We start from the raw sequence: 15,905 nt of genomic DNA on the forward strand, positions 1-15,905 counted from the left end.
CTTCCAGAAAAATTGTTTGACTGTGATTGTGACCATATTTTTAGTACCAATACTCATTGAATGCTTTTGTTTTGAAAAACATGTGTTATAACGATGTCCACTATGGAAGACTGAGCCCTGGATTATCTGGACATTTGGTCTGAGCCAGTAAGTCATAGTTCTTAAGGCCATAGTGAACTATGCAGTTTCTTTTCAGGTCAAGGTTAAAAGATGATCTTTTTAATCTGTACATCTCAAGCTTTGTTTACGGTTAAATATTATTGTTTTAACCAAACAGATTTACTAAGCACTAAGTGTTCCTAATCATATTTTTTTTATGAATTCAGTCAATAAATGATAATCTTCCTGTACCAGCCACTTTCTGACAGCACTTGTACCACGTTCATAAATATCGTTTGGCCACTTTGGGTAAAAACTGAACTTCCAAAACAAGAGTTTTGTTGGGGAAGGTTGACCTAAACTGAGTTGATGAGCTGGGATTTGGATATTTATTATCTTTTTTAAAAAAGAATTTTTGCATAATTAAAAGATAAAAAAGAACCAATGTATAAAAGAAAAATAGAAAAAATATTAAGGATTAAAGAAAAAGTGCTAGAAACAGAGAGAGAGAGAAAAAGAAAAAAGAAAAAGATAAATTAAAGCAGCAGCTTCTGATTTTCTTTAGAGCAGTTACAAACTTTGATCATTTCTCCCCCTTTAGAACTACATTATATAGTTCTGTTCTTCCCATATTCAACCCCTTTTAATCCGCAAATCTCAAAATCACCAGTCCATTTTTATCCATCTTCAGCAAAAAGTCCATAAAAGGTTTCCAGTCTTTTATAAAAGTACTTTTTGTTTTGTCCCTAATCAAACAGGTCAATTTTGCCATCTCTGCAAGTCCTGCCATCTTCACAATCCATGCCTCCATTGTGGGTACTTCTGCATTTGTCCATCTTTGGGCATATAGTAGCCTTGCTGCAGTTATCATATACAGATATTAATTGTCTACAGTCGCCTGTTCTACTCTGGTGCCAACCTGATGGATTGGGCTTCTGAACCGTGAACATCCAACGTACAGAAGGGACATCAACATGGGAATGGCTGATTTTGCCTATTGCACTTTAGGCACTTCTCTACATGATAATAAACATACTCAGTATGAGAAGCCTTTTAGGCCTGTTTACCAAATCAAACCAACACATCCAAAACTAAAGAATCTAAAAATGCAGAATAGTCAATACCTTTTTCATTTTCTTTTCTTTCTTGGCATCTGACAACTGTGTAGCAGTGAGTCTTACAAAATGACTAACTATACCACAAAGCCAAAGCCACTGTGACACAATTTAAACCATTGTTTTATTTAAAAATTGCAATACTAATAGTAATAATAAAAATTATATGTTCTACTGTGAGAAGGAATGTTTGAAAGTCTGATTTCTCCCAGTCTCTCTTCCTTAACATGTTATGTCCTGAAATGGCTGCAGCATCATGATAATTCATTAGCACCTTTCTAGTGTAAATGTGAGCCAGCACGGAAACGTGGCATTTGCATAATGAGTTTGCACGGAAGAACCCACAGGTGATGGTTTAATGAATAGCTTGCCAAGGTGGTAAGAGAAAGGGCTGGCTGTACACTTCAGTGAGATAAGCTTGTTGATTGCTATGGTTACTGATTCTTAAATCTTGATTCCCAGACAGAAATACATTTACAGCAGCAACAGCCATTTTAAAAAAGGCTTCCCCATTCATGGCCTTGGGTGATTGAGCCTGGGGCCAGAGAGGGGATTAAAAACTCTCCTCATTTGAGAAAAAGAGATGAAATGGGAGGAGGGCAGATGCAGCATTATACTCGGTTTCCTTTTATTGAAATTCTATATTCGCCAAATGCAAATAGATCACCCTTATCCTCCCTTGTGCAGGGCATCCAAAAGGTACAAATATTTTTTTGTTGTTGAAAATCAGATAGATTAAAGATGGGAAGGCTGCTTGATAGGCTTGTCTTTTGATATGAGCGAGGGTTGCACAGGTTCCAAACCCTCTTTTCCAGGGACCCCCATTCACAGAACTGGAAGAAACTCTATGAATCACTACGAATCAATTTTGAAGTCTAGACATCCTGACAATGGCTGAGACAGTCTTTCTTCAACACCCCCTTAAAAATTAAAGATGTCTTCCCATCATTAATCCCGGCTGCAGCATATAGCTAACAATATTTGTTTAAAAAAAGTTTTTGCAGCTTGCTGAGTATAATGATAAGAATTATTTTAAATAATCTGTCCAGTTTAAATGGAAAAACAGGAAGCTGCTTTTTAATTAAAAAGAGAGAGAGATAAGGAACATTTTGACATGAGGTTGCTTTAAACAGATGGAAAGCCTGCAACGTTCCCACTAATGAGTATTTTTAAAAATCTGCAGTAATATATTTCAAACTAATGATTAGGTTCAAAAACTGTGCTAAGCCATAGTCTGATTTGGGCTTGGTGTGTTGTACGAACCCCACCTTCATGGATTATTCAGTAAGCAACGATCAAAACAACCTATGCTTTATTATGTGTGAATCCAGCCAAAAGGGAGCATCCAAAGGATGTAACTTTGAAAATAGATCAGTTGAAGGAGGTGATGTGTTTGGTGTTTCAGAAACAATTCACTTTCCCTGCTGAATAGCCACTGTCTATCTGTCATGGAGAATCTATAAACCACAGAGGATTCCGGGGAATGTGGTGGATGAACCCCTAGGTCAAGCTTATGGGCTTTTTTCCTACAGAAGATATTTTAGTTTTCTTTTATGCCACTTTTCCAAGATGGAATGCAGCAAAACTGGCCTATAAAGTGTAATTTTACAAGGGAGAAAGTTCATTTTGGAATGGGGTAAAGACTGTAGAACAAAAGAGAGCAAGGTCTATCGATCATCTGTCTGTCTGTCTGCAGCAGCAGGAGAGAGCTGACCTCTTTGTTGGTTCACTCTTCCTTTCCCCTTGGACCCATCACCCCATCTTTGCCTCACGGGAAGGAATTTCAGCCAGTCTGATGGCTGCTACAGTAATTATTTTTTGCTGGATATCCCTGGGGAACAGAGATCTGCCAGGAACATTGTAAATTATCTTCACTCCTGGCTTGCAACACCACAGGTGGAGATCACCAGCCTCACAACTCCAGAGGACAAACTGCATACTATCTCTGCGATGTTTCTGCTGGAGCTGGAGGTTAATTGGCCCCGCTGCTTAAATCCCCCAAGAGGAATGGCATCCTGGGAACATGGCACAGCGCAATGGGTGGGAGGAGGGGTCTCAGTCCAAATTCTGAAAACATAAAGCTTTCCCTTATTTGTGCTTTATATAAATGTTATTTGTCCTTTCTGCACTGAGACTAGCAGTCAAAGCAGTTCATTTTCAAAAAGGAAGTAAAACACAGTTTCAGTATGTTCTAATTACTTGCCCTGTCCATGTGTAGAATTAAGCATCTTCTCTGAAGAATATATATTTGCAGGCCCCTACGATTATAATGATTATATTATATTAGGCCAAAGCTGACAAATATGGGTTTGAAAGACAAATCAGATTACAAAAAACAGAGTCCATGTTGGAATCTTAAAGTTGCCAAGGTTAAGAAACACTGTTCTAACTCAGTGAATTGAAGATCATAGAGGCAAGCCTCTTCCCTTCATCAAAAAATCAGCAAGACACCTACTTACCTGAAGTTCAGCCAGAAGGATGAAAAGGCAGTGAACACTGAGGCAGACCTAATAATCGTACTCATATCCCTCTTTAAATCTTGCTTGCAGTGATAGCTTTTTAAATTAAGAATCCAAGTTTTGCCCAGACATGATGCCCATCTGCCTAGCACTTTTGAGCAATAAACAGAATGTCAATCTTTTTCACCCATATTAACAATTACCTGTGAAATTTTACTACAGTATTGTAAACGTCTACTAGCCTTCTATTTAACAGTGATTTATAAATTATCAACTCCAAACTTGAAAACAGTGTGATTGCCCAATAAATAATCTAGATAATTTAACTTTGTATTTTAGTCTTTAATAAGAAGAGTTTCATTTATAAAAATAGTACATTGAAAGCTTTGATACCCGGAACTTTGTCTTTTCCTAAATCCTTCTTATCGTATAAATAATAAAGCTTCCCAACATAGTTCATGAAAAAAATGCTGACTTCTCCTGGTGAGACACAGAATCAAGAGGATCCATGATTCCTTCTAGATCTAGGACAGGGAACTGCACTTGTTTTTCAAACCATCTGGCTACGGTGAGAAGCTGCAGCTCATGGAAAGCACGCCCAATAAACTGCAATCCAATTGGTAAGCCTTCTCCTGAGAGGGCCGCAGGAATACTCACAGCTGGCAGCCCTGAAAGACAAACAAACCTTTCTTTGTCTTGTTTGATAGGACATACAGTACAAACGTAAAACCAAAGCAAAAGCTTCTGTTTCTCTGTATCTCTCTCTGAAGGCAAATATTTAATCTAGCTTTGTAGTTTCTCAAACTATAATTAACTAACCACATTTTTAAAAAAACAACCTTCCTTCCTTCTTAAAACATTCCTTTTCTTTTACAGGCATTGATAACCACTCATAAAGGTTAGATCTTATAATGATTTAACTCCAGATCTCCAGTACCTTAGAATGAATATGGATGGTTGACCTAAATTGTCCCTTACTGGGGCATGAGCAAGGTTTCGTCATCCAAAAGTTCAAATGCCCTTCCTAACCTTTCATAATTATACCTCTTAGAAGAGAGTTCCAAATATACTGAATGTAATTTCTCATTCATGATCCTGTTTGGATAAACTAACATAGAAAATCACTTGAAAATGTTTGGTTTTTGTTTCAGCAGAACAAATTACCCATTTAGTAAATGGGTAAATTCAGCTTAAACCAATCACTTACCTATTTGCCCATACCTGCTATTTTAGACAATGTGTTTACATATGGATACTCAAAGACACAATCATATGTAGATCAAGTTTTGGAAGAGTATTGGTGCAACCAAACACCACTGTTGTTCTTGATACAATCCACATATCCCTCTAAAACTCCTCATGGCATAAACATCACTACATATTTTCTCCCTTCCTCTTGTTTTGGATTTTTAATTGTTTTGCTTGATCAAGATTATTTGAAAAATCAGACAATCAAACATTATTTTGCAAACTTTCAGTTGACCTAATACAGGGATATACTTAAGCTTGGATGGCATGCCAATTGGCAATGCTTTGAACAGCTTTTGGGCCTTTTACAAATGGAAGATAGCAATATCAAGTAGGCCAAGGTTAATTGCATCTACTGTGTCACCATTTACAACGTCATGATGGAAAACTCTATAGTGAATATATTTTTTTAAAGGACCAGATTTTCCTGAAGGTTGGAAGCTTCCATAGTCTTGCATAAAGACAATTGCTACCTAAAATTGTTAAAATTATGTTTATAATGTGTGTTATAAACTTCCACATTTTTTACCAGCCATGTTGGCAGCCTGAGTGAAGATATCATCCTGTGCACTGCGAGTCCTGTTATCTTCCTTGATGAATTCTTGATATGACATAGCCTGGTTCAAGGTAGTTGGGGTGAGCAGAATATCCACACCAGAACGGAAGACTTTTGCAAAGTCAGTGGCTATGAGTCTTCTCACTTTCTGAGCTTTGATGAAATAATTGTCATAATTCCTAAGGGTAGGGAAAGGAAGTCCCATAAGAAATGGAAATGTAAAGTGAGTCATTATTCTAGTTTTCCAGCTAACTAGGCAATTGGTGGGTGGCTATAAATTGAAGCAAGATATTAGTTTTTCTGAAACTATTACTAAAACAAAATCATGAGTCAACACATTGTTCCGCTGGCCTCAACTTGTCAATAGGGCAGTATTCCTTTTAACGTACAGCCTGAGCAGTGAAGTTTATTGCTAAAGATAGACATAAAATACTGTAGCAAGCACTCAGAATTCAACCATGCATCAACTGCGGAGGTAAGTAATATTTTACTGTACCTTGATATATAGTTCTGAACCTTAATATGTAGCACATGTTTCTCTCAGCTGTGCTGCCACATATACTCTATTTTCCAGCTAGCAGTCTTTTTCTCCTTCAACTTCTGGACCTTTTCCATACCGTTGCCCCCTAGACGCTTTCATATTGCAGTTCTCCAAATTCCTAACTATCAGGACGTCCCCACATCTTGGACTATTAGATGATTTATATCACTATCAGGCCATCTCTAACCATCTGGCATCACACATCTATGCAGCTGAGCCCTATGCATGAAAAAGAACATGTTACTGAACCTCAGCTCCCAGCAATGGTCATGATTGCCTCTGCTTACTAGTGATGCTGGAAATTATAGTTTAGTAACAGCTGGAGGGCTGCAAGGTCTTTATTAAAAGAATGGGTGGACTTTGGGGATTAGGAGCTACATGTGTCTCTGCTTTAAAGATAAAAAATAAATTTTTGGATAGAAATTTTAGTTCAACCAAAAGTTCCTTGTATTAAGTCATCTTAATGGGGCTGCAAGGGAAGGATTTAATAAGCAAGTCTGCATTTATACATGTTGGAGTTCCCTTAGCAAATAAAATTAATTCTTATCAAAGAGGAAAAAGGGAAGAAAAAAGCCAAGTGACCTACTGGATTAAGCAGAATTTTAGGATATAAGCGTTTTGCCATATATTACTTCTAAAGCCAAATCAGCAATGATAATATTGCTTTAAACAAGATGAACAAATCTGGCCACCATGAGTAATTTCTCCCTTAACTGAACAACAAATAAAACACTGGCTTTGTAAGTTTGAGCTTTAAAATGTGCTGAACTTACTGTTTTAGCAAGAAGTAGTTCCCTGATAGAATTCTTCCCCTCACAACATCATTAAGACCTTCCCGGCGTGTGGCTGCAATCAGGGCTTCTGTGGACTGGTCAGCACTGCTGCAATGTCCTAAATGAGAAGCGATTAGCAGCTGACAAATGCATCCCCAAACCATCCAAAGCTATTGCATGATTAAACTATATGATGCCATCCAGCATAAAAGGCGATCAAATGCTGACCTGTTACTGCTGCTAAACCTCTTATACTTCATTTACTCATCAACCCAAAAGCTAAACATTTCATATGGGTTTTAATGGCTGCCACCTGACATAACATTTAGAAAGGCTGAACTGAACATCCTTTACCAAACATTTCTAGCACAGAAAGGATGGTACAAAGAGACTGAAATCCTCTCCCAAAGACATCTAGACTGTAAAATTTTTATGTCTGTTTCTTTTTCCTGGTTCTTGAAATTAAGTGTAGTTCCCATTTATACCTTATCTGGAAAGCTATAGTTAATATATTGAAACAAGCCATGATTCATATGCCAACTTTAAACCATGATTTGAAATCAAGGCTTGTCCAAAACGTTGGTTCCTACTTTGTTTTTCCACATAGACAAAAAGAAATGTGAAATAAATGAACAAGAAGTAGGCTTAATCATATCTTGGTTTAATCCAAATGTGATCATCAAATTAATTTTAGTTTCCATATCCCTGTTCAATAATGCAAATTATGAAAACTTCTCAAATAATTCAATATAGAACCCATAAAAAGCGTAAAAGAGCTCTAAGTATACTAGGACTCCATATTTTATCAGACGACAATCACTGTGCCATTTTGTAAACATTTAGAATAAAGTATGTCAAAACTTAGCACATAGAGCATCAAGCAAACAGTGGCTTTGTAACCTTAATTGTGCAATGCAGTGTTTTATAAACTGAAATATATATTTTGAATTCAAACAATATTTCCTAGCTTTCTCATTCCTCTCTTCAGTCAAATGGTGGGAATAGGAATCTGATGGTCAAGGTGTTGAATTGACAGTATTTCAGTGCTCAGAGAACTTAATAAGCACAAGGGAAAATGTTATCAAGCAGGAATGATTGTCTTTGATCCAGAAGTTGCAAAGTTGCTTCAGTAACACTGTATTCCCTCATCAGTTAGCCTTGAGTACAGGATCACAGTTGAGTTGAATAGTGTATGTACTTTTTGTTGCAATCAAAGGACACGAGTGAGACATTTCCCTCAAAACAAAACATGCTTCCAAGAACATAATAAAGAAATTGCGACCATTCATCAAGCCTCAACTGAATTCTATGAGAGACTTTTCTTGTTCTAAAAAGACTTTGGCACAGACTTGGTTTTCTATAATTAAACATTTATTTAATCGTTGGTTCAGGGTTGGGTCACTCCTGATAACACTCTTGTGCATTTCCCTAGAAGTTATTAGTGGATCCTTATATATTTAATTATCCTCATGCTATGTGGTATGATTCACAAACAGGTGTATATAAAAAGCCCAAACACTTCTTTCATGTGGGTTGATGAATTTAAACATATTTTGGGTTTGAATTTCAGTGCAGAATGGTCTACTGTTGCAGCTTTCTACAGTTGATACATCTTGAGTTAGTGGGGCCTAACTAGATTATTAGCCCAGCTCTAAATATTTCCTATTTTTATGCCTAAGTGAGATAGTCCAAGAAAGGTTACTGTAGAGCATTTCTTCTCTAATCCTATTGTGTCCTGGTACTATTTTTCTCCTAACTTCTGAGGCCAGAATCATTTTTGTATCAGGCCCTCTCAAACAAAAAGAGATAGTACAGCTTCCTGGAATGGGATCTGCCTCTATCTCAGAACATTACTCACATTTATAAAATGTTAAATCCATCCTTCTTGCTGCTATCTCAGACTTCAGTACGGAGGCAGATTCAGTAAGGAGATGTGCCTTACTCTTGAGTGTTTAACTTTCCTGCATTATCAGCCAAGATCTGATTGTATTCACTGTTGACTCAACCACACCTTCGAATTTCCACGAAAGGCATTTCATGACTATCTTTTGCACATGACAGAATGGATCAAGTTGGGTGAACTAGGGAAGACCTAATCAAGTATTACTACTAAATTTTTGCAGGAAAATGTGCTCCTCTTTCAAAAAGTGTAACACAAGACTTACAAAGACACTTTCAGTTCTTCAGTTATTCTCAGTGCTGGCAAAGCAGGTTAACTGCTTGTCAGCACTGGATTTTAGTAAAAGCATCATGTGTACTGGCATTATGTACATTGTGACAAGACAGCTTTCTCTCTCACCTGGTTCGCACAGAGTTTTGGGGGCGGGGTTGTACTTGACTCCTGGCAACTACATGGCATGGTTTGCCATTGGCTTCTTTCTAGGGGTAAGAAAGAGTGACTGGCCCAAGGCCACCCTGCTGGTAGGCCAAAGGAAGGACTAGAACTCAGATTCTCCACTCATAGTCCTTTAATCACCAGACCAAACTGACTCTCATATACTACACTAAGCCATGATAAGATTGATTTGACTTTGGTTTACTGTGTTGTGTGTAACTGGCTATTTTTGTTTATAAATAATGGTTTAGGGCTTATACATTGTGTGAATGCAACCACTGTCACATCGCTGTACCTGGCAAGCTTCCTTAGGATTAGGCAGATGAACAAGTTATTAGAAGAAAGAATGTTGCAAATGAAGGCATGACCTAGAAGTCATATTTTATAGGGCCTGATGTTGCTAAATGAATTGTCAATTGAAGAAACAACATTCTGTATAATATATGATCCCTTGCTACCAAGATTTTTACTACAGTACATAGGCTTTGGTTGAAAACACAGTAAATGTGAATGTTTAAGAGACAGCTTAACATTCCATGAAAAGAAGGCTTACCATACTCCAGACCATCAAATCGAGCCATGTTAGAAGCTACGTCTGCTGCACATAACACGTGGTAACAGACAATGGAGTGGGCGGTATGGGGCAGGCTCACTTCCATCACTTTAGCCCCAGCTTTCTCAAAGAGGTCCGCTGCCTTGGACCACATGGCTAGAATTTCACTAGATAATCCCGGTGCATTGTATTCCTTGGAAGAAGTGGGGGGAGGAGAAAGCATCATCATCATCATCATGCACAACCCGCAGCATATCATAGGGTTCATCTGACCTGAAAATGTCAAAAATACTCAAGTGACAATGGGGTGACAATGTAAGCTCTTCCATGCGACTGAGAGTGAAATTTCTCTCTGGATGATACTCTCTTTCTTATTCTGCATTAGGGACTGTTTTCTATACAGGGCAGCTAAGATGTGTTTGAGTCTGGCCCTGAGTCTGATACTAAGCTGCAGCCTACCTCAGAGTCAACTTAATTTTGGGAAATGCTGGGTTAAGATGGGTAATAGCTCTTGCTCAGGTAACAAGAATGATTGATGATGTTAAGTAATAGCAGTTGTCATGATAAGTATGGAATGACTGACAAGCAATGCTAAGAACTTGTTCTAGGACATTTTATAAGCACCAGTGTAGATTAAGAAGCTTTAGAAGAGTATATATCTTCTAAACTGTGGCTTTGCTCACAGTTACTCAGTCCCTAGTCACCTCTAGAATAGATTACTGTAATGAGCTCTACATGGGGCTGCCTCTGAAGCGTATCCAGAAGCTTCAGATGGTGCAGAATGCAGCTTTACACTGGCTTTATTACTTTGGTAGGTGGAAAACATGAATCAGAGATAGCAGGATATGCTCACATTTTAATTTTAGCACAGACTCACTAATCATACACCAGTTTACCTTAGGTACCCCTATGCAAAAATTCTTCATGTCTATCACGTTAGGTAGCTGAAATTGACAAAAGGGGTCTTGCACGGTGGTTGAATCTTTTGGGTCATGCCCACCAAGAACACCTGAAAGAAACAGAATGGCACGTGAGTTGACAGGAAAAAGAGAACTGCTGAACTAAACTAGTTTGGGACAAATGCCTAAGGAAATATGTAATTGTTGTACCTAACACAGCAGCTGCATCCTCAACACATCTGGTTAAAATGCCTGGGACATCCATAGAGTTCACAAGTGGAATGAGACCATAGCGGGAAATGAGGCCATAGGTGGGCTTCAGACCGACAACGCCGCAGAGGGAGGCTGGATTTCTTGTGGAACCTCCTGAATCAGATCCCAGAGCCCTGTAGTTGAACAACAAAACATGGGAATCAGGAGCAAACACAAAACTGCATCCCATTAGGTCCTCCTTTTATATCTGCTTTCTGAAAGCCGTTTTAGAATGAATGAACAAACAAACAAACAAATACACATACAGTTACATTTCCTTCCAGTTAACTCCTGGTGACTTCATGGAGTTTTTTCAGCAACAGTACATAGGTGCTTTACCACTACCTTCTTCTAGGATTTTTAAAAGTTATTATTTTCACCCTACCATGCTGCTCTGATACTTGCTGATGGCCTCCTATCCAAGAGCTAACTATGCCTGACCCGACAAGACTGACCAGGTACTGCCATCTGCAGAGGCAGAAATAGACAAGATACACTTAAAATGTGTGTGTCCAACAAATAATGTTTAGATTATGCACTGGACCATTCATCTTTCAGCTATCAGAAGAGGCATGCTTGCATCCAATTTATCTTTAATTTCATTATAATCTGGCCTTATTCTCCTATGTATCTCAGTTCATTTGTACAATTTTAGAAATATACAATACATTCTTAAAAATAAAAACTGAACTAACTGTAACCCTGTTGTGGTCCCTTTATTATTTTCAGACCTTAAACAAGAGATTGTACAGCTAAATCTAAAAGAAAAGCATAATGCATAAGAAGGTAAACTATAAATCATTTGGTCTAAATTATAGCTATGCTGGTTGGGATTTACAGAAATTGTTAAAATTTATGGGAACTGTAGTCTGGTGGAAAACTAGCCTAGTGAAGGCATCCTCCTTGTGAAATGACAGATCAGAAGCAATCTTTTCTAACTATAATTGCTACTTAGCAAGAAGAAATTAAGCAATGTGGCTATGTCAGTTCTGTAGTAAAACTCTCTCCTCATTTTCAGATCACTCAATATGGTTCAACTCAATGCCACTATATTAAAGGCTCTGAGTGGTTTAGAAAAACAGTATGCTACAAATATATCATACAGTAAAGGCTATCTAAATTTCATTTATATATAAGAATAACATTATTCTAAAGCAACACTCAACTCTTTAGAAATAATATATAGTGAACCCAGTCAAGCCAAAATTGAACAATTTGAAGCCATTCTGATTTAGAGAAGTTGAGATAGAAGTTACTGTGTGCTTAGATCTTAATAATGAGAACCAGATAAAACTTCAAACCTAGATGCCATTATTAGAGTCACTTCGTGCGAGATGGGCAGTGATGAAATTTGGAATACAAATAAATAAATTAGCTTTAAAAAACAGATAATTAATTTCACCATAGATAGGAAATTTAGAATAAACACAATGTTTAAAGAAAGTGAATATGAACCATTCTATTCAAAGCTCAAGATAAAACGATATTTTGCTGTAAGGGATGAAATAGTACGGATTAACCTGAATCAAAATTCCCTCTCATTTTTGTGGGGCTTTGCTATGGAGTTATTGTTGATCCCATAGTACATTTCAAAGAAAGCATTTTTTTTATTTCTTCTTCTGATCATATTTTTTTTCAAAGCAGCATAAAATACTCAGATTTAGAGAACAGAAAATATTTAGAATACAATTTAAGATGGTATTTGGGACATAAGAGTGGACCTATTCCATTGCTGTGTTCTCTTTCTCCTGTCTATTCAGAATAGATTCTGCATCCCTAACTATTTGCTCACCAGTATGTTCCTTGGTGCCCACCAGTCTCTCTGCTGGATGTCATCTGATTTAGATTAATTTAGTGAAAAAGAGAACGGAAGCCAGCATGTCACAAAGCAAAGCACAGCACAAGAATCAAACAAAAGCTGTATTTCCAACAATGCCTCCACAGAAAATACAGTAGTAGATGACTACAGCCCAAGACTTCTATTGCCTTTGGATACATGGGTCTCATGTGACTGGACATCCACACCAATCATTTTGTGAGAGTACCCATTACACACTCTCGTAATTCTAAATGTGTCTATTAGCCAAAAAAGGTTGGGGATCCTTAGGAAAAATCGAAAGAACTTGAAACAGTACTTGAGCAGAACATAATGCATTGTTGATACTAAACAAATGTTTAGGTCTGCCATTATGATGTCCTAAATTCAACATTCTAAAATCCTCTTACGCAAAGCATGTGAAAGATGATACCGCAGCAGCACTGCCACCAGAGCTTCCTCCAGTTATCAGCCAGCTGGTATCCTCATGTTGAGCACAGGATGTTGGTGCACATTTTTCTCTGTACTGTCTTGAGTAACTCCAGGGGTTCCGAACTGGCCCAAATGCCCCATCTGTACTTCCAGACCTAAGATGAGCAAGTCAGAAGGAAATTTTAAGGATTAATTATGAATTAATAAGTGAGCCATTTTTTGCCTTTCAAGAATATTTAAAACCTCCTGCTCTAGAACAGAACCATACAGCTCAGTCAGTGGTCACATGTTGATGGTACAGAATCAAGGGGGTCATTCAAATGTAACCAATTGGAAGCCCTTCAAAATAATTTGCTTATACCTCATAAAATCCATAACAGAGTTCTATTGTTAATCCATAATAGAGTTCTTGACTATTGTATGAGCCCAGCCACTGTGACTTGTAAACCATGATTTGTGGCTTAACATTTGTTGAAATCCAGCCACTTATGTCTTATTCAACAAATCATGTTTTGAACCCAGCCAAGGTATTATAGATCTAAATTTGTGGAGCTTTATCTGTACCATTAACATCCTTTAGTGTATCAGATCATTGCAACACACACAAGATAGAACTATTCAGTTGGACCTCTTGTATTTTCTGCTAAGCACAATAGTTTCCAGTCACAAAACAGAACCCTCATTGGATAATTATTACATTTTGGCCACTAACCTAAACAAACATTGCATTCAATATTAAACCTTTGCAAACCAGCTTAAGTCTGAGCAAGTGTTTTGTTCCATGGAGGCAACACGGTTCTCTTCAAAGCAGAGACAATGGGATTGGCTTGATGAAGTGACTTGTGTCATTTCAAGGTTTCCCATATCTCTCACCCCTGGCATTTACAAACATCAGAAAGAGGCTTCTGTGCAGCTGATGTGCCTATGCAGAAGCCTGTTCCAGTTTTGGGAGGTACTGCTAGAGAAGGCTGTGAGGAGAACGCCCCCCCTCCTCCCCAGCAACACAAAAACCAAAGGCACATTCTACCAAAGAAGCTTAGGAGTCTTTCCGCAGCATGTCCCTTCCTGCTGTGGGAGAAGGCTGTGAGGAAGCCCTCAGCCGCAGCAGCGTGTGTAAAATCTAGAAGAGGTTTCCGGGCAGCTTTAGCAAGTACCAGAGGACCCTGAGAATGAGCTGCAAAGCTGAGCAAGTGAAGTGACAGGGACACATCTCTTCCCTCTTAAAAGGAGACAGACTTGTTGCTTCACAAATCAGACTCATTTGGTCAAGAGTCAGGATCTGGTAGCTTCTTTTCAGACTAATACATTTTATTAAGGGCCATTAGCTTTCATGAGCTACACCCATCATCAGATGCAAGAGGGTGGCTAGAGTGATTTAAACCGGGACAATGTGGGGAGGGGAAGGGAGGGAAAGATGAGGTGGTTATGTAGATATTTCTATGTGAGACAGATCACAAGTAGCTTATTAATTAACAATTGTAATGTGTTAAAAATCCATTGTTTGTTAGACCTTCAGAGATAACCTTTTGATATAGGTAGATTCAGCCATCTCACAATCAATTGTGCTGGCAAACTTTCCTTTTTTCAAGTTGGCTACTTTGAGGTCTGTAATGAAATATCCTGGGGGGCTAAAGTGATCTGCTATAACTTTGTCTTTGCTTTGTGTCCTGATATCAAATTTGTGTTTGATATTCTTTTGGGCAAAGTTTGGCCTATTTGTTCCACGCAGAATCCAGAGGGGCACTGCTGGAAGATGATGGCATATATCACGGCAGAGGAGATGCCCTATTAAAAGTTGTGTCTTTTCTTCTGGAGCTACGTAAATGTACTTTAAAATGTCATGCGATCACCCAAAACGATAAACATAAAGTTCTCATATGGAACTCATCTCTCTTATCAGCTCTTCTTGGAAACAGTTTCTTAGCTGTGTGGAAGATTATTATATTCCAAATATTCTCATTTACTCACAAGATCCAATTATTATAAACCATTAAAACTTTATTTAACAATAACATTGTATGAACAGATAATATGATATATAATTTGTTGGCTTAATTGCCAAATGACTGTCATGAGGCCTGCCAGTGCCCTGTCCAACAGTCCACCACCTCTTCCCTCTCTCAAACCCTCTCCTTCCCTCCAGGTTCCCCTCACTTTCAGTTGGCCCACCTTACAATGAAATGGCTGACTTCACTTGCTTTATTGGCGCACCAGCCATCGACCATCTCATCACAGGGGATCCTCCTCTCTAATCATCAGTGAAGCCCAGCACCACTTGCAGAACTGCCCAACAGCCCTTGTAGATATGCCTTTGGCCTGATCCAGGTCTCTTACTAGGTTCTTTAGGCAACTAGGTAGTGAGCCTAGGCCCAAGTTCATAATCCACTGCAATCTGTCATATTGGTGACAGTGGCCAGTCAATTTCTCCCAGGGATCCACTTTTCCTGCCTGTTGTCCTTAGGATAAAATGAAAGGAGATCCCCATGTAAGTTGCTCCTGGAGCAATGGCAGCATATAAATCTAACACATGATAAATAAATACATACATTTTCAATATGATTATTTAATAGGTGAGAAGGTGAGAATCTGTCTACCCAATACTGGCACGAGGGGAGCTGGTCTGATCCTTGCAAGCTTCTAAGCCATCATTATGACTTTGCAACTAAGCAGAAATAATGAACACTGAAGGCCTTGGAAGAACGAAGCTGCATTTTATTTAATTCAACTTACCCCATAGCAAATTCATCTAGATTTGTTTTTCCAAGCAGCACAGCTCCTTGATCCAGCAATTTCTGAACTACTGTTGCATTGTATGGGGGGATGTAAC

At 38.3% G+C, this 15,905-nt stretch overlaps 1 protein-coding gene across 1 annotated transcript in view; it reads right to left on the reverse strand.

The window, feature by feature from the left end:
- Positions 1 to 3,994: 3,994 nt before the first annotated feature.
- Positions 3,995 to 15,905, reverse strand: part of QRSL1 (glutaminyl-tRNA amidotransferase subunit QRSL1) — a 28,146-nt gene continuing 16,235 nt past the window's right edge. The window contains exons 4-11 of the mRNA XM_063311558.1: positions 15,809 to 15,905; positions 13,057 to 13,233; positions 10,789 to 10,964; positions 10,576 to 10,688; positions 9,680 to 9,872; positions 6,792 to 6,909; positions 5,451 to 5,656; positions 3,995 to 4,341 (exon numbers count right to left, since the gene is read on the reverse strand). Coding sequence (XP_063167628.1) covers positions 4,130 to 4,341; positions 5,451 to 5,656; positions 6,792 to 6,909; positions 9,680 to 9,872; positions 10,576 to 10,688; positions 10,789 to 10,964; positions 13,057 to 13,233; positions 15,809 to 15,905 — 1,292 coding nt within the window. The 3' untranslated portion in view covers positions 3,995 to 4,129. The remainder of the gene's footprint in view (positions 4,342 to 5,450; positions 5,657 to 6,791; positions 6,910 to 9,679; positions 9,873 to 10,575; positions 10,689 to 10,788; positions 10,965 to 13,056; positions 13,234 to 15,808) is intronic.

This window comes from Candoia aspera, chromosome 1, assembly GCF_035149785.1.
Source record: "Candoia aspera isolate rCanAsp1 chromosome 1, rCanAsp1.hap2, whole genome shotgun sequence".
Lineage (NCBI taxonomy): Eukaryota > Metazoa > Chordata > Lepidosauria > Squamata > Boidae > Candoia > Candoia aspera.